Below are 20,334 nucleotides of genomic sequence, written 5' to 3'. Positions count from 1 at the left end.
ATATTTTGCTCAATGTCAAGTCTTGAAATGAACCTGTGATTCTCAAAGTATGTTCCATGTGAGAATTACATGGAAGGTGCTTGTTCCAGAACAGGATCATGATGTGTTGATTTTCAGAAGGGGCTCCTGGCCAAGGAGGATTGAAAAATAGACAAAAAATGAAGGCTGGAAATTCACCGACCATCAGTTAAGTTCATGCGGCAGAGTTATTATTTAAATCCTTTAAGAAAGGAAGATTTTCCAAGTACAGTGCAAGAAGGCACTGGAAAGGGTGAGAGAAAAGCAAAAAGGTTTGCTCTCAAAGGCCCATCTGATGGTGGTCAGGGCAGAATAGAGGAAGCCAGGAGGCTTAGACTGGAGTTGGTCAGTAGGCATTTTGAAGATTTTTCAGTGACAATTTAGAGAGAATACGAGCAGGAGAGAGTGACACATGAAAATATTTGCAGCAGGTGAAAAGTTTGCAAATCACTGGGGAACCTCGGTTCCATTTTGGCTTATCTATTGACTTTAAGTTAGAATAACCCTTCATTTTAGAAATTAAGAGGTCAATAATTAAAAAGCTCTTTCCCTCTTAGTTTCTGAACCAGTAAGACCATTGGAGATAAAAATATCAGTTTGATTACTGAGAACAACTATATTGGAGGATATGACTTATGTTAGCAAGTCTACTCCTGTGATCTTGGCTTTAATTCAGCCCAACTGAGGAAAGTTTGGGGCACTCTTCCCCGTGATTCTTGTGTCACATTAGTTCAGGGCACAGGGGAGAGAAAAGAGAAAATTCCTAGTAGTTACAGATTTAAAAATTTTAAATAGATAAACTCTACTCAAATGAAACCAGTGGCTTTCACTCACCAATTATTAGGAGGTAGGACAATAGGACAAGAGAGTTACCTCTTTGAGCGAAGCTGATCTGTTAAAAAAAAAAATCTGTAATTTTTCACATGACAGCACATGTAGAAAATTACAGTATTCATATACAATGGTAGGAAAAATGAATGAGCCTGCTTGGAGTTAAGGAAGCAGCTGGCATAGGGGCTCTGGTCTTCCCAAGCCCGTCCCAGGCTTGGTTCATCTGTCACCCATTTCTGGTACACCACGTGCACTGGTTTGGGATCGGGGCAAACTGGTTGGTGAGCTCTGCCCTAAAGGAGCTGCCACCTATTTTCTCACTGCACTTTTTAAGATGATCATATGATTTTTCTTCTTGAATTTGTTAATCATTGTCATGTCTTTTGAATAATTCTTATTCTCTGACACTAGCTGGGTGTCCTACAACTCAATTCAATTCAATCCTGACACTAACTACCTGAGCCACTGCAGACACCACAAGTTAAGTGCTCGACCCCAAGACAGCCCTCACTTCAGACACTAGCTGCATTTTACTGACTGACCAGCTATAAATTTGGGGCTTCCTGTGATCTCCCCGCAGGCTTCACAGAACTCAGGCCGTATCTATTCTTATGATCACAGCTTTATTATAAAGAATACAATTCAGGAACAGCCAGATGGAAGAGATGTGTTAGGCAAGGTATTGAGTGTGGGGAGGGGAAGAGGAAAGGGACAGAGCTTCCATGCCCTCTGTGTGCCCCACCATCTCAGCGTGTCAATGTGTTCACCTACCTGGAAGATTCCCAAACCCTGAGGCTCAAGAGCGTATCAAGGTTTCATTACATAGGCATGATTGACTAAAACATGCAACTGGGGCTTGAACATTCTCAAGCCTCCCTCCCCTACCCAATGTTGGGGGGAGAGGCTGAAAGTTTCAACATTCTCTGATGATTAGTTCCCATCATGAAGCTATCTAAGGGCCCTGCCCCTGCGTCGCCTCAGCATAAACTCAGGTGTGGTGGAAAGGAGCTAATTATGAATAACAAAAGACACTCCTATCCCTCAGGAAATTCCAAGGGTTTTAGGAGATTTGTGCCAGTGACTAAGGACAAAGACCATATTTTTTTCATTATACCACAATAATTTAAATTATATTAATATATTTTTAAAATCTTAAACAATTCTTTTTTTCTTAAACACTTGTATTCTATATACTATTTAATTTGGTCTACTAGTACTTTGTTTTGGGTTTTCACACAGGGAGCATTGCTTATAATTTTGCTTGTTCATATTATCATTGTCTAATTTTATTAGCAATATTTGATAGGATTTATTAAATTAGTTTTAGGATATTTCTCTCTTTTTCTAGTCATAGGAAGAGTTTAAGATTGGAATTATATGTTCCTTGAATGTTTCACTGAATTTTCATATAGAACTTTCTGAGCTAGAGTTTACTGTTGAGAAGTCATTTAACTACTGATTCAATTGCAGTCATGATTATAAGATCATTCAGATTTTCTTCTTCTTGAGTCTGTTTTGATAAGTTAAATTTCCTAAGAATTGGCCCATATCACTTAGGTTTTTAAACATGTGAACACAAAGTTACTTATAATGCTTTCTTTGTATGTTTTAATATTTGCTGCAATTGTATTTATGCCTCTCTTTTCAGTCTTAATGCATTTCATTTGTGCCCTAAGTACCAAGGCAAAACCCATAGCTTACAATTCAATGGTACTCCTTTTGTGAGCCTGGTAAAAGTATTCCCCTCTTAGATGCTTATAAATGGCACTAATTTCTGCCATTGGCCCCACACTACTCCCCACCCCAGGATGTGATGCTGGTGTTAATATACCTTTTTGGCTGTGGGGTTAAGTTCCAGAGGTTTTCACCTGGTCTTCCCTACTATGACAGCTCTTATCCCACAGTCCAAGGACACGGTGTGGAGTTGTGCTAATTGCCAAGAGTGTCAATCTCAATTATACAATGGGAGAAAATAAATCAATCTATAGAAATAGAACATGAAGTAACTATGATGACCAAATTAGTAGATAGGATTTTGGAACCGCTATTATGAATATATTCAAGGATTTTTTTAAAAAGCATATTAAGAGAAGAAACAGAGAATCTCAGAGAAGTGTAATCTTTTAAAAAAGAATCAAATTGAGATTCTAGAACTGAAAGACAACATATAAAATGAAAATATCACGTTAATGCTGCAGAAGAAAAAACTTGAAGATGGGCCATAGGAACTATCGAAACTGAATCACAGAGAGCAAAGACTGACAAACAAGTGAATGGAGTGTCAGTGACCTGCGGAACATATTGTGCAGTCAGTGTATATGTAATTGGATTATCAGAAGGAATGGGAGTAGATTGGAGCAGAGACACATTTGAAGGAATATTAGTCAAATATTTTCCAAATTGGATGAAAATATAACCCAAGAAAATTGGTGAATATGAAGCAAGATAAATACAAAACCACATCAAAACTCCTCATAATCAAATTGCTAGAAGTCAATGAAAAGGAAAATATTAAAAGCAGCCAGAGAAAAGGCACATTACATGCAGGTGAACAATGTTAAAGAATGGTTTCTGACTTCTCAGTGACGATACAAGTGGGAGCCAGCAGACACTTTTGGCCCATCCCTTGCGCCAACCTGATCCAAGTGCACCCATTCAGTGACTCCGTATGATGCTCTAATACAGACAGACCCCATATGGTGCTATTTCTGAACCATCTCCACCCCAAGTATCTGGCTTCAATAAACCCAAATAGTAAAACCAGGACTGTATCATATGTTCTTGAAATTATGCGCCAGGTAGAAAAATACCTTAGATTTGTTGTAATACTTTAATATAGATTCTTATTAATCATCAATGTGCTGTATAACAGAATGCATGCTTCTCTACACTTAAAACTACTCTTGGTTAATAATCTAATGTATTTAGAAAAGAAATGCTACTCCAAAAAAAAAAAAGAGTTCTATGTGAAGAAGCTTTTTTACAGAAAGTCAGAAAATATTGTACACAACTTGCTCTAAAGCATCCTGAGAAAGAAATATCAAGAACTCAGATGTAAATACCAGGAAGAAAACAATGATGCAGGTTTTGAAAGTAGTAAAGAAAATGAGTTTATTTAAGCTGCAGAAGATAAAGTTAAGGGAAAGTTTAGAAGTTTTACTTCAAGATCAAGATGTTTATACCATGTGATTATTCAATAGTTTGTGCAAAAGAGTATTTAATGACAGATAATCCTTATGATTAAATATAAAAGCGAATCATGTATTAATAACGAGTATTGTAACATTCAGTAATAGATAGCTAGACAGAAGACAGATGGAGTGATAGGTAGTACTGGGAAAATACCAGGATACTGACATTGATAGAGCATTAGGCTTAAAGACGATTTTTATTTTCTTCCTTGTGCTTTTTTTTACATGACACTATAAATTTTCTGCAATAAACGTATTATTTTTAGGTTTGTAAATTAGTTTTAAAAATTTTGTATTAGACTTTATATTTTAGAGCAATTTTAGGTTCACAGCAAGATTGAACAGAAGCTGGAAACCTCCCATATATATACCACCACCCCTTTTCCCCCTTCTCCACATGCATAACCTCTGCTATTATCAAAATCCCCCACAGAGTGGCACAGTTGTTACAATTGATGAACCTACATCGACACATCATTATCACTCAAAGCCCATAAACATGTTATTATTTTTAATAATATATTTCTTGAGCAGTTTTATCTTCATAGAAAAATTGAATGGAAAGTACAGAGACTTCCCATATCCCCCCTCAATCGCCCCCACCCCAGTTTCCATTATTAATAATACTCATATTAGTGTGGTGCATTTGTTACAACAATCAGCAAATACTGATACATTATTATTAACTAAAGTTTATAGTTTATATTAAAGTTAACCCTTTGTGTTGTGCATTTTATGGTTTTGACAAATGTATACTGATGTGCATTTACTGACAAATGTGTATTGACATATACATATATCCACCATTACAGTATCAACTCATTCTTTTTATAATTAGAGAAAAATTCATAAAAACAAAAATAATTATTATATAAACTACAGTGATAAGTATTTCATAGACTATAGTGATAAGCTATTGCTTAATTCCACTGAAAATAAAATAGTCCTGAGAGTTCATTTCTATTTATTGCTTCTAAGTAATTCCAATGGCTTAACCTAGAAAAATATTATCTTTCCCTGTTAATTTATGTATGTCCTTTGGGTCTGAGAAGGCAATTAATTTCATTGAGGTCATTCTCTCTCAAAATACAGTACAACTGAAAGATTTTTGCACCTGTTCAATTACATGTCTAAAACTATGCCAGGTACATTTGGGGGACACAGATGTCTGGGATGGTCAGGGAAAACTTTGTAGAGGAGGTGATCTTTGTCTGCACCACGCTCAGCCAGTGAGCAAACCGGCCATCCCTATATAGGATCTGAACCCGTGGCCTTGGTGTTATCAGCACCGCACTCTACTGAGTGAGCCACGGGCCGGCCCTGAGGAGGTGATCTTTGAAATGGGACTTAAAGAATAAGTAAAAATTGGGGAAAAAGGAAAAGAAGAGACATTAACATCCATGCAAATTATAATGGTTAATAAGTTGGAAGATTATACTATGTGAATTCTTGTTCAAAAACTTAACAGATTGTTGTTGGATGTTTTAGCAAAATCTTAATTGATGGAGTGCCTTCGAGGTGGGGTGAGATAAAGTTAGATAAAGAGAGATACAGAGGCAAAGTGAACTCAATCAAAATGTGGAGGGTCACAATCTGAGTAGAGGTTCTATGATAGACAATATAGAGACTGCACAGAGAAAAGGGTTGTGGAAGATTAGGCTGGACTGGTAAGAAGAAAGGAATTGACAAGTAATCTTCTGAGAGAGTTTAATGAGACCAAACAACATGAAGCATTCTGGATGTCAGTGTTTTCTGCCTTTAAATGTGCATATTGGATAGACTTGGGACAAAAACGAAAACAAAAAAAAATGATTAAGAGACTCATTCAGTTATCTAGGTGTTCAGAGCCTAGATTTTTAAAGTGGCAATAGGACTAGAAGGAAAGGATGATCTGTAAGACCCTTCGGTGAAAAAGTAATAACAGGAACTAATGACTGGATTTGGATTTGGAGGTCAGGGAGAAAACCAAGATGAACTCATCACCTTGAGCTTAGAAGACTGGTGAGGTTGAAGGTAAATGAAAAAATTGGGAAGAGAGGATCAGTTCTGGACCTGTAATTTTGGACAGCAGGGTGATTAGAGGGAAAAGCCATGTAGGCAATTGGACACAAGAGACAGGTAACCAAGTAAGAGGGAACATAGTAGGGAACACAGACTCAGGAGCCACAGCACCCAGCTAGATGAGCCCTTGGTGTGAGAACTAAAGGGAGAGGGGACCAGCAGGACTTTCAGGAATATCTACAAATGGACACATAGGGATGGAAGAAGAGCCAGAAAAGGAAGTGTGAGAGAACTAGGACAACTTGGCTAGGCAGTCACCCAATTATCTCCAGGAAGGAGATAATTTTAAGAAAGGTGACAGCAGCATCAAATTCTGAACAGTGGTTAAGAAAAATGGGAAGTGGCTCAAGGTGATTAGTGATACTAAGCCTATTTCAATGGACTATGGAAAAAGAAGCCAGATTGTATAGAGTTTCCAGAGGGATCAAGTGGTGAGGAAATGGATAGAGTGGATAAAAACACTCATTTGAGGATTTGGGTTATAAAAGGAAGGAGAAAATGGTATAGAATTTAGAAGAAAATGCCAATTATACATTAATTTTAGCAGGAAAGAAATCTGTGAATGATTAAAAACAGGGGGGAAGGAGCCCCCTTCTATATTTTTTCCTGCATCTACATTTTTTAAAAAAAACCTGCAGCCATTACCAGAACATCCTTTCAAAAATATATTACTATGCAATTATTTTGAAAATAACATTGCTCCAGTTATAATTATTAGTATTTGAAAGTATGTTCCTGTATTGTCTTCTTGAAGAACATGGAACCTAGGTGCTTCTTAGATGAAAGGCGGAGCCACCCTAAAGTGGACTCATACTGCAAATGGGTCACAGAGCTAAGGATTTACGATTATTATGTTTCTGTTATGGTTTCACACTTGGGGAACAGGTGACCCACTTCATGAGTAATTCTTGATGACCCATACTTAGGAATGGTTGATCATGGACCATGTAGGACCTTGATGAGGTCCTATATCTGGCCTAGTTGTATAGAGCACAGGAAAATACAGCTCTAACCACACTCTGTAATCTTGCAAGACTGCCTTGCAAATGTGGCCCAGGTCACGTTCTGTACACATCACCAGCACTTGACAAGTACGTCAGAGCATATAATCTATGAACATATGATTTATAGGGTCATATTATAAAGCGTGTCAAACGGATGGAAAGAGGAAGGTGCGGGGAACTTGGAATGTCTGCTTTGTGTTGGGAACTAAGCTAGATGCTTTTCATACATTATCTGAATTAATCCTTACAACAGTTCTGAAAGATTGTGATTCAAATTTAGAGAAAATAGTATAGAGATGCAAAGTAGCTTGTTCACCTTCACTAACCAGTAGAGACAAAGTCATGATTCATACCAGTTCTGATTCCAGAAAATAACCTCTTTTTCTACACCACACTCCTGCCCTGGAGCTAGAAAAGACTTTTTTTTTTTTTTTTTTATTACCATAAGCATTTTAGTGTTAAAATTGCAGAAAAACGATTTTTAAAAAATGTAGTTACAAGGTCAAATAAAGTATTTGGGAAGCTAAGAATTGTTGGGTAGAGCTCCCACTTAACCTTATCAGGAAAAGAGGACGTCCTATAGTACGGTCTTTTGAAAGATTACCAAAGTAAATAAAGAGAAAGTTATCTAGTTGCCCTAAGAAATCCTGAAAACACTACATATCTATGCGATTACCTAGCAAAGTTGAAAAGCATTTTATTGGGCAAATAAAAAGTCCAGAATGAACTCTGCACCAGTGATCTTTAAGCCATCTTAAAAACATGGAATAAATAATGGATAGCACATTCTCAAAGTCCATAGGCATAAGGTTCAGAGGCAAAACTTCTTACACTTTGGCTTACAATGAGCATATCACCAGAATTCCCAGAGAGGAAAAATCTATGTTTTTCCAAATAAAATTAGCCGAATTATGTTGTTTCACATTGTCCAAGAGAAAAACGACTAAGATATCACCAAAAAAATATATCATAAATATATTATATGAAACAACCTTTTAGTAAAGTCTGGTTTAACAAAGAAGTCAGGTTACTCTCTAAACATATGTAATTTGTTCCATTCTTAATACATGACTATATTTCTTGATGATTGCAAAAATGTCAAAATTTAAAATATTCTATGATTCTGTGGTAAAAGAGTGGTTCTGTAGAAAAAACATGAAAATTTTTCTCTTCCTGATTTGCAGGTGAATATTGCTCCCTCTAGTGTTCAAAGAAACCAATGCAACTATTTGTGTTTTTCCCATTCTGGTTGTGATTAGTAAAAGGTCAACGTGTGGTAATAAAGCAACATCGTTATTTGTTTTTATGGGAATTGGTCCATATATAGCTCAGTATTTTCACAAACAAATACCACATGCATGAATTATCAACCACATTTTATAGAGTTCTTTTATATCTGAGTTATCTATTGTAACTCTAACTTTGTACTTGCATAGCTCTTTGTTAAAGGGTTGACAAAATATGTAATTTTTAAATTTCAAGTTTCCAGAGACAGAAAACGAAAGCCCCAGGGCTTCTTCCCTGAACTACATTTCTTTCTTTCTTTCTTTCTTTCCTTCTCTCTCTCTCTCTCTTTCTTTCTTTCTCTTTCTTTCTTTCTTTCTTTTCCTTCCTTCTTTCTTTCTCTCTTCATTCCTCCCTCCCTCTTTCTTTCTTTATTCTATTTACTGTCTCTCACGTGATGATCTCATCTAATCTCATGGCTTCAGTTCCATCAGTCTGTGCGTGAACTTCTAATCTATACCGTGACCAGAGCAACACCCACCTTGTATAGCTTCCTATCTCCTCAGTATTTCACACGGAGGTCTAATAGGCATCTCAAACTTAACATGTTTAAAGCCCAGTTTTTAATTTTTTTCTACTTTCCAACAGACTTTCCCCTTCCCCAGCCTTCCTCACTGCCATCTCAAGTGGCTCAGCCCAGAAAACCACATTTACCACATTCTCACTTCTTATATGTAGTCGAGCTGCAAGTCCTATCAGGTTCTCCTTCAAAATATGTCCCTGATTTGGCCCCTCCTCTCCATCTCTACTGCTTCCTCCTGGTTTAAGCCACCATCGTCACTCTCTTGGCCTGCTCCAATAGGCTCCTAATTGGCCTAAAAGGCTCCCAATTGACCTTCCTGCTTCCACTCTTGCCCTGGTTTAGTTCATGGTTTCTCCATGTGGTTAAAATCAGCCCCTTCTTCACTGTGTTCCTGGCCCTCTTCAGGCTCTTGAGTTTGTCAAGCTCATCCCCACATTTGGGCCTTCAAACTAGCTCCTCCCACTTCCTGGGAAACTCATTCCCGAGGTCTTTGAATGGCTGCCTCTTGTAATTTAGGCCTCAGCTCAAATGCTTCCTCAGAGACATTCCTTGACTGCAGCCTCTCTCATCACCCTGTTTCATTTTCTTTTTGCACTGTTGACCAGCCGAAATTATTTATTTATTAATATACTAATTTTCTTCTTGCGAATTTTCCATCTCTCTTTACTAAAACAGCAGCTGGGATCCTGCCTGCTCTCTGTATCTCCCGTGCCTAGAAGAGTGCCTGGCCTATAGCAGGGGTTCAAGAAATATTTGTTGACTGAGCAGGATGAGGATCATGAGGACGAGGATCAATTCACAGACAGAAAAAAGCATAGGCAAAAAAAGAACACCAGATTCTGGACTCTTAGTTACACCCTCGATTTCTCTCGACCTTATACTATGCCCTGTAGTAATAAAAGGCTGCCCTCCTGCCTCAGAGGAGGATGTATAACAAACACCAGCACTCTTTGCTTCCTTCCACACGTGCTACAGTTTCAAAAGCAGGAGGATAAAAAATAAATAAACTAACAAATAACAACATAAAAATTCAGAACTCAGCAGCTGTGTAAGCTTCCACAATATATTTTAAAGGAAAATTAAAAAATCTTCTCATTAGAATTCTCTTAGAATCAGCACAAATTTGGACATAAAATCCTTAAGCAAGCATTTGTTTCATGTCTAATAAAATCATTTTAACAAAAAACACCCAAACCATGAGAGAAAACACCATGAGAGAAGATCATAAATGCAACTGACATTGATGCTCAGGGAACCAAATTGACTATCAGCAAAGTCAATTTCTGTTCTTCATTTGGTCTTTCATATTTGGTTAGCTGGGGGAAACAGTTTCTGTTCCTAGATACTTCTCTTAAAATGAATTTCTGTAATTATAGATGAGTAAACCAAAAGCATACAGAGAGCTCTACCCAAATTAAGCACTAAGTACATGAGGGGATCTTTTAAGAAGACAAGTAACAGGATTGAGGAATAATTTCTATAATTTGAGGAATCTAGTGGTTCAACACATATGCTAAAATTCATTCAAAATGTTTTGAGAAATTTGTTAATTCTTGTCAGGATTTTGATCTGGTCTTAACCTGAACAGTGAGGACAGGGATTACTTGGTTTATTTCTTTCATCTCAGCACTCAAGCTGATTGGTGACGTTACTGATTGCTATGAGAATTACTGTGGGGACTCAGCTCCTGGAGCCACATTCCTCTTGCTTGACAGAGATCATGACAACTCAAAAATACAATGGAAATTGTCTTTTCAAATTCTTATAAAATTGTTTTCCTTCCATAATTCTGGCAAGGTGCCCAACTGAAGGCAAATTTAGAAACAGGATTGTGCAAATGAGAAGTTGGCCCCAGAGGAGCTATAAATGGAGACCTACTAGAGGCAATGTAGAAAGTCAGAATAGCCTGATGTTTGTATATTTCAGTTACAGCTCTCGAAATTGAGATGAATGGACAGTACCACAGCAAAGGACTGAAGAAGGAAATGGGTAGATGGGAAAAATGGAATGGCTTACTTTTTCAAACTCATCTCTGTCCAGCTCTGTTGCTGTGAATCCTTCCATCTCTCACTGGCCAATGCCTGTGGACTATGACCTCCCATGAAGCAATCCAGCTGACCTTGGACTTCTACCAAGAACCTCAGATTCCTTCTAAACACTTGGCAACTGCTGGGACTGGTTCTTTTGGAGGCATGTTGGCAGCCACTAAGCCTACTGCGCCTTCACATCTGTTGTTCATTGCTTGCGGTGGAAGCCCTTCAGGTAATTTTTTCCTTCTACTTACTGGCTTTCAAATCTTTTCACTGTGCTCTCAGGCTACGAAACAAAAACAAAAACAAACAAAAACTACATCTTCAACCCATTCTCGGAATCCTACCCTTACCTCCAGGCCTTTATTGAAATTGGTCTCTCCCTGAAGCCTCTGTGTACATGTGAGCTTTTTAATTCTTCCACCTTCCAGGTTTGGGAGATGGGTCTGCAACATTTATCCTCTGCTTTCTTACTAACTTTAGGCTTACAGTGTCTTCTCCCCTTGACTCTTGCTTCATTCGTCGAAGACATTTTTTTTTTTTAATTTAGTTAGAAAATATTTTACTCATAATAGTTACTTGAAAATGACATGCTCATTAAAACAAATCATAAACTGAATACCTGAAAGAAAATAAAATATACATAGACCTTATTTTATTATAGTCACTTTACCTTCTTTTATTTATACATTGATCAAATAAAGAACTGAAACTAGATTTTATTTTTTAATCTCTCAGTTTAGTTAATACTTGGAGGCAAGGCCAAGTACCTCTCTCTTGCTTATTCAAATATAAAATGGAATTATCATCCTTTATCTCTGATTTTGTCTTAAGAGTCTACAAAAAGGAGTTATTTTTCTGTGCCACAGACACCTGGTGAAGTCTATAGGCCCCTTCACAGAATATTTTGTAATGCATAAAATATGTAACACTGTAGAAAATTAATTATGTTGAAACACAATTATCAAAATGTTTTGAAATGTGTATAATTTATTGGCTTCTCCATTAATATATTAAATAAAATCTAGCAGCAGGTTTAATAACTACAGTAATTCTGAAGCTAGGATGAGCAAAAATATTTTGAGATAGTATATCACACTTTTAGTCACATTTTGCAATGTGATTATAAAAATGATTTCTATTGGTGACATAGGTACAGGTTCTTCTAATATTATTGTGTTTTACTGCCTATATTCTAAACTGGAGGAAATGCTAAATTTCAGTTAGAGGCTATTGAAAATAAAGATGTAATCATTTTTCTTTCCAAGTTCATGGAGCCCCTGAGTTCTAACTCCAGGTTAGGATCCTCTGGTCTATAACCTTTCAATTCTATGATCACGTGAAGCCTCCTTACCTTCAAAGACTTCGACCAAAGTCATCGAAGACTTTGGCTCACTGTTTTCCTCTCTCCTCTGTTACATTAGCCTCCATCGCTCTAGCAGCTTAGCTCCTTAACCATCCACGGCCAAAGTCCTTCACTTCAGTCGCCCACTTCCATGGCCACACTGGAGACACCCTCAACACCTGGAATTGCTCCACTTCTGAAATCATAGAGTCAATACCCTCACTCCTGGTCTTTCTGCTTTGAGAGGACCTCCCACTAGGCTGCCCCCTCTGAGACTCCCATCTACCCCATGTAACCTTCCCTTTTCCCCACTTAACAGCCCTTTCTTCCTCTATTGATTGTCTTAGGATCAGTGACTCTTTATATCAACTTCGTGCCGATTCTTCATTCTCTTGCTTGGTTGTCCTCTGTCACTCCGTGTGCTGTGAGTCCTTCTTCTCTGAACTTAAGCCTGGTCTGTCGAAGATCTTTGGAGAGCGTCGCAGAGCCACGTGGATTCTGCCACCACTAAGTCGCAGGCTTCAGCTTCAAATGGGCCTGTTCTCTAATTCTTTGATTACTTCTCTTTTCTCCCCTTTTCCTGCCAGGTAGTTATTTCAAAATTTCTTCATTCTCCTCAAATTTCTGACCATCCCCTGCCTCCTACCTTCTCTCTTGCTCTTAGCAGATGATTTTGCTTTCTATATCACAGAGAAAATGAAATTCATTTTGGGGGGAATGCCCTCAAACACACACCAGTGAACTTGTGAACACCCACATCTCTACTCATTCTTCCTCCTTCCTTTTACAAGGTGTGTCTTCACCTGGAATCAATCCTACCTCCTTTAACTTTTTCCTTTATCTTCATCTTCTCCCTTCCTGTTTGTATTTAAACACAAACACAACTCCCCTGTTTGAAAAAATATAGTCCCTGTCTCCGTGAATCCCCTCAGTCCGCAGTCTATGTCTTTCATTCATCACCCAAACTTTTCCAAGATTTTCTGTACTGGCAGTTTCCTTTCCTTTCACTCTTCAACCTCAGTTTTGCAAAGTTCTCTTTTCAGGGTCCCCTTCTATCCAACTCATTAGTATTGGTGGTGTTTAGTCTTGCATTTACCTTTTTAAAAAATTTTCATAGATTTCCTTCTGTTCTTGCTGTATGTACTCCATGAGCCATTTCATCTGTACTCACGGATTCATATATTATTTATACATAAGTTAGCCTCAAATCCATGTCTCAAGCTCAGAAATGATCTTCTGAGCTCCTGTCAGTACGTGCAATGCCTACTGCTCATATATGCACTTACATGTCCTATAGGTATTTTACAATCTCATGTAAACATGCCTCACACGGGGTTCATTTTCTCTTCAAGGACTGCTGTCCTCCTTTTTTCTGCACCTCGGTGAATGAAACCACCATCCAGCCAGGTCTCCAAAGCAGTAAAACGATCCTCAACCTCCTTCTCTCTTTTAAATGTCCACGTCTTAATGAAACCATTTCTCGCATATCTCTTGGGTTTGAACACTTCACTCTATTCCCTCTGTCATTAGCCCAGGTCCAGCCACCCTCATCGCTCACTGAGCTCTTGTAATAGCCTCTATTTAGGAATTTGACTACTATTTGACTACCCCATATGAGCGGAATCATACAGTATTTGTCCTTTTGTGACTGGCCAGTTTCAGTTAGAATAATGTCTTCAAGGTTCATACATGTTGTAATATGTGTCAGAATTTTCTTCCTTTTTAAGGCTGGATAATATTCTCATTATATGTATATAATACATTTTGTTTATTCATTAATCCAGCAAAGGACATTTGGGCTGCTTTCACCTTTTGGCTATTGTGAATAATGCTACTATAAACATAAGTGTACAGACATCTGTCTATGTCTCAGCTTTTTCTTCTTTTGAGTATGCGCCCAGAAGTGGAACTGTTGGATCATATGGTAATTCTATTTTAATTTTTTGAGGAACTGCCATACTGTTTTCCATAGCAGGCACCATTTTACATTCCCATCAGTAGTGCACGAGGGTTCCAATTTCTCTGCATCTTCCTTTGAATATTAATTTCTTATCAGATTTTCAAATATTTGCTCCCATTACCTTTTTACTCTGTTTGCAGTGTCCTTTGATGCACAAAGGATTTTAATTTGGGGGAAGTCAAATTTACCTATTTGGGGTTAATGTTTTGTCATATCCAAGAAATCATTGCCAAATCCAGTGTCATGAAGTTTTTTCCCTGTTTTCTTCTAAGAGTTTTGTAGATTTAGCTCTTAATTTACATCTTTGATCCATTTTGATTTATTTTTTGTACATGGTGTTAGGTAAAGGTCCAAGTTCATTTTTTGGCATGTGAATATCTAGTTTTCCCAGCACCTTTTGGATAAGGTATATTTTGATTACTACAGCTTTGTAGCAAGTTTTGAAATCAAGGAAGTGTGAGTCCTCCAATTTTGTTCTTTTTCAAGATTGTTTTGGTTATTTGGTGTCCCTTGAGATTCCATATGACTTTGAGGATGGGATTCTGTTATTTCTTAACATAAAACTTTTCAATGGAGGTCAATTGCCCTTGAAATCTAAACTATTTACCATGTTTCATAGGGTCCTTAAAGATACAGCACCTGCTTATCACCTTGGCTTCATTTCTAGACTCTCTCTAACCCCTTTTACCCAAATCTGCTTTTCACCTTTTCAGAACTTTTTACAGTTCTTCCAACAGCCACAGTCTCTTTGTCTCAGGCCTCCTGCTTTCTGCCTGGAACATTCTTTGCCCGGCTTTGTCTTCTTCCTTCACACCTCGGCTTCCACATTCCTTCCACACCTTCCACGAGAAAATCAGCTGGTGCTTTATGCTCTCCCTGAGGACTCATTCCCAGCACTGTCTCCGCCACGTGGTAAGTGCTTGCTTGAACATTCTCCTAGCTTGTGCTGAAGGGATTGCATCTTGGTCACATTTTTATGCCTAGTGCTTGGCACAGCCCCTTCCTTATAGTAAACCATCTATGAATGTTGGTTTAAATACATTTCTGTAGGTTCTTTTTCTGGTATTCTTCTAAGGGGGTAGTTTTCTAAGTGTGGGAGAAAAGTCAACAGAAGAACTGGAATTGGAAGCACGTGGATGATGAAAGAAAGGTGTTTACTGGATCCAGCCTTTGCCTGGCTTGTTCTCATTATTCCACTAGTCCACACTGGAATTGAAATTTGCAATCATTTCATTTCACTAGTCCTCCAAGATCTTCTAGGCACAAATAAAGCTAAATGAGGAGTTAAGACAGAGGTCCCTTGCATACAGTTAGAGGGAGTTCAGAAGAGAATCACTGATCGAAGGGTATTCACTCCTTGGGGCAGGGGGAGACCCGCCCACTGCCCTCCGCTGTTCAACGCGCCCCTTACGGCCCCACGACCCTGGTGCGGGGACGCCACGAGGTGCCCTGCAGAGGACCTGCAGGGGGAACGCCGTCCACTCCCAGGAGCACCAGATGACCGGAAACAGAACCTGCGCGGTCCTGTTGCTTAGCAACGAACGCGGCCGGGACACTAGACGGCGCCTGAGCCGGGGGAGCAGAGACTGCCGGCCGGGACCGGACCGGGGGTCGCCCCCTCTTCTCCTCCGCGGGTTCACGGGGCGCGGGGCAGGGCCGATCCAGCAGCCGCCGGGTGTGGCCAGCGCGTCCTTGCAGCCATGAACAGAGACCAGGTGAGAGGGCGGCACCTGCCAGGCTCGCCGCCGCCACGACGCTTCCCCAGAGTTTCAAAAGGGGTACAAGCCCCCGCCCTCTGGACTCCCCAGCTGTGACCCCGCGATGTACAGCTGCCCCAGCCCAGGTGCGGCCTGGGGTATTGAGCATTGTCCTCGAATATCCTTATGAGTTCCCTTCCCAACCGTTCGCCCTTGAGGTCGTCATAACAACCAAACAGCAGTCTAGGAGAGCGCCAGCAGTTGAAGCTATAGTCGCAGGGTGTCCCCTACGTGCTGGTGGCAGGTGGGATTGCCTGAGGGCAGGCTCCGCCGCGAGGTGCAGCGGGTCTGGGCTGTAGGATGGGAATCAAAGCCTCTTCTTAGCTGTGTGACTTTGGGCAAGTCACTTGGGCTTTCTAAGCCTTCATTCTCCCTCTCTTATGCAGAAGGGAAGAATTAGCACAACTTTCCTTTTTTTCTAAGGTTGTTGTGACGTTCAAACAAGATAAGATCCCATACGGTAACTAAATCATATATGAAAGGGTTTGGTAAATGGCAAATGGCGCTTAAGAAAATATCTTCATGGAATGTAATAAAAGATGCATGTTGCAATAGCTCCTTTTCTTTTTCTTATTTTAAGAACTCTTCCAATATTGAACTTAATTAAGAGCAACAGTAACCGAAAGAAATGCAGAACAGCGGCCAATCTTCTCAATGCCAACACAGAATGGGAAGGATTAAGCACAGGCATTATTCTGGCTAGCTAGAAAACAACTCTAGCTCTCTCACAGTAATGAATAAGAAAAAGGATCCTATAAGCGTCCTAGACGAAAGAAGTTGTCTTAGTCTGCAAATTTTCTTTGGCTTTTTTTGATATTAAACTATAGTTCTTTCTTTTTTATTGCTTCATGCTTTTTTTGTGGTGTTAAAGTTTATTGTGGAAATGATGTTAAAAGGTAATTTAGTTCCTTATCCATTGGGTTGTAGATTAGTGATAGAAAATGTTAAGATCGTAACTCATTAATTAATAAAATAAGTAATTAATACCTAAATGCTCGAGAAAATTGGTTTCAGCATTTTATTGCAATAAGTGTAATAAATTGAGAACTAGGAAACACTTTGATTCATATACCAAAGAATAATTAGATATTAGTAGTAAAAGAACAAATGAGCAAGTAAAAAACAACAACAAAATTCAGATACAAATAACTAACTAAACAATTGATTAATAGACCTTGCTAGTGACTTTTTCTATGCTATATTATAGTAATCAGAATTCTTTTAAAAAGATAACATTTGTTATTATCACCGTCAGTATATACTGAGCAGCTTTTGCTTGATGCCCAAGTCAGTACAAAGATCTTTAACCATATTCTACTTTGTTGAAATTTAAAAAACACCTTTAGCACATTGACAGTGGTATTCCTGAAGAGCTATTATTTCACACATCCCCTGACTTACCCATCTATAACTAAAAAACACTGAAAACCCACTGGCAGTTGTTTTAAGTTTTGCTTCATCTCTGTAAAACTGATGTTGGGAAATGACACCTCTGATCCCTTCGTCTGCCCCCAAAGGGTCATGTTTTATTGAGAAGGCTGTGGGATTGTGAAGGAATGGCCATTAGCCTGTCTAGGAGTATTTCAGTTTTCTACATGCTATTTTTAAACAGCAGAGGGCCCTCTCTCACTGTTTTGGTTGATTTGTAATTTTAAAAATCATCTCGAGACTTTCATTTATGTTAATTCGAGCATAGTTTTCCTTTTGAAAGGATGAAAGTTTTTGATTTTAACCTAAAACAAACAGAATGGATTAAACTTTTGGAAATGCCATTTTTATGTGACATTTACTTATGTATTCATTCAGTCTGAAAAAATGAGCAGGTGGTACAATCATATTTGCAGAAAGATTTTAACATATTTATCTCATTAGTGGAAGATTGAGAGTGACATGGCATTTTTCAGCAATAGCAGTCTGGGCTCTTCTTTTAAGTTAGGTATTTAAAAGAAATATAACTCTTTTGTAATTGCTAATTTCATTTTTAAAATTAGTTAAAACATAAAATAAGGCGTTTTGAATTTCAGTTGAAGAACTTTCAGAGGTTTAAAGATACACATAATCCAGAGAACAAGAACCTATCCACAAATTCACTACAGATTGTGGGCAGAGAAGAGGAAAAATCTGTCAGCCTTTCTCTACCCCAACACTTTCTCTAGTTATAGAATCAAGTGATTTTACATTTATATGATGCTCATTCCCGGTTTTCCTTCATCATATCTTCTTAATTGTCATTGCATAAAAAAGAGGTCAGAGTGAAAAAAGTTGGATATGAGGCCAACAGCATAGTGATAACTTTAGCAACCATAACTCAAACATGCAATGACTACATTTAAGTCAACCCTATTAAATTTTGAGAGGTTATTGTTGATTTAACCAGAGAGCATCATAAAATTATTGTTGATTTAACCAGACACATTTATAGATTCTGGTTATTTGATCAGAATGGCTAACATTTGGGTTAAACCAGGTTTACAATATCCCTTCCAATAGATAAGTGGATGAAAATCAGCAAAATAAAAACTAATGCAAAGCCAGACTATTTGAAGATGACCTAGACTCTAACAATTTTAGTTTTGGAATGTAAATTTATATTAGTCAGGATCCCAACAGAAAACAGATGGCATGCTCAAAAGGATTCAATTGAAGAAAATTTGTAGAAAGAATATTTTTAGAGGTGTGGGCAAGGTTAAGGGAACCAGCAGGGATGATGAGTCACTCAGGATTAACAGCAGTAGGGTGCCATTCCATTCCTAGGCCTCCTAGGCCAATGAAACTGAACACCGTTCTCAGAGCCTGGTGAGACCTACAGGCGTGGAATGGTAGCTTCCTGACAGGAGCTGAGCTCTGAAAGAATCCAGCCACCATCAGAACTATGGGGCACAGGGAGTACTAGAAAATAAATATCCTAAACTCTCTTTCCTCCTGCTCTTCAGTCTCCTACTAATGCCTCTCATTGGTTAATCCCCACTAGAAGCCAGAGGGTTGAGGGCTTATCCATAGAATTCAGCCTCCCAGACACAGAGCAGGAAGAAAAGGATGGAGACTTGATCTGGGACAAACAGAGCATAAGCATCACAGAAATTATTATGCGTGAATGCAACCTTCATACACAATTCCCTGTTCATAAATCAGTTGGATCAAAAGTTTATGAGTCAGTTGTTTAGATCCCATGATGAATTTTCTGTTCAAGATAAGTATGCCTATGACTAAGCCTAACAAAAGATGTATAACACCTTTATGAAGAATATTACAAAACCTTTCTGAAAGATGAACTCCCAGGATCAGAATAAATAAAGAGATATATTGTATTCATGAAAGAAAAGAGTCAATATCATCGTGGTATCAGTTTCCTTCAAATCATACTAGAAATTCAATGTATTTTTATCAAAGCCCCTAAAAATTTTATGCAACTTGGATCCTAAAATTTACATGGTAGAAAAAGGGCAAAGATTGTTTATGATCATTTTTAAAAGCAGTAAGGTAGAGGGAATTGCCCTACAGATTTCAAGACCTATTGGGAGCTGTTCTAATTTAGACAATATAATAAAATTTTTCTACAGAGACAAATTAACAGTGGAATTAAAAGAACAAAAAGTCAGATATGCACATACAAACGTATTATATATTATATATGCACACACATATACAAGGGTGCTTTGAAAATTCATGGAAAAATGGAATAAGAAGATAATGTGAATCTCTCCACGAACTTTAGAAGACCCCTTGTATATATAATATACTCATACATACATATATGTGTGTGTGTGGATGAGATACATGCCCAAGGACTGTGTATGTATATACTGAGACACATGCCCAAAGAAAGACATTCATTGAGACATCATTTTAAATAAACATTGAAAATAAGCTAAGTGTTTATTCACAAGAGAATGGAATGGATAAATTATATTCACACAGTAGAGTACTATACAACTGTGAAAATCAGTGAGAAAAATTTATCAATCTGGACACATTTCAAAAACATAATATTAAGAAATAACAGATTGTAAAGGTATATAAATGGTGCCATTTATATAAAATTCAAAAGCATGCAACAACATCTTAGGTTGTTTAATAGTCATATATATATATATAGCAAGCATACTAAAAATTTGTATGGTAATGATAAACAAAATTTTATCATTTTTTTAATCAGGGTGGCATAGTATTAGGATTGATAGAGTTGGGCTGAAGATACATGAGTGTTCATGATATTATTCTCTGTATGTTTGAAATATTTCATAATTTTTAAGAGAATGGGATGCAAGTAAATGTAGATAGTGTACACAGACAATCTCAGTGAAGGAAACTGATAAGTTATTTGTGTGAT

General features: G+C 38.0%; 1 protein-coding gene across 1 annotated transcript in view; it reads left to right on the top strand.

The window, feature by feature from the left end:
- The first annotated feature begins 11,126 nt into the window (after positions 1 to 11,126).
- Positions 11,127 to 20,334, top strand: part of DNAH7 (dynein axonemal heavy chain 7) — a 246,362-nt gene continuing 237,154 nt past the window's right edge. The window contains exons 1-2 of the mRNA XM_063077559.1: positions 11,127 to 11,174; positions 15,005 to 15,159. Of these exons, the coding sequence (XP_062933629.1) occupies positions 15,115 to 15,159 (45 nt within the window). The 5' untranslated portion in view covers positions 11,127 to 11,174; positions 15,005 to 15,114. The remainder of the gene's footprint in view (positions 11,175 to 15,004; positions 15,160 to 20,334) is intronic.

This window comes from Cynocephalus volans, chromosome 1 (assembly GCF_027409185.1).
Source record: "Cynocephalus volans isolate mCynVol1 chromosome 1, mCynVol1.pri, whole genome shotgun sequence".
NCBI classification, from domain to species: Eukaryota; Metazoa; Chordata; class Mammalia; order Dermoptera; family Cynocephalidae; genus Cynocephalus; species Cynocephalus volans.
The sequence above is the reverse complement of the archived record's forward strand: the minus strand, read 5'-3'. Positions and strand labels throughout refer to the sequence as shown.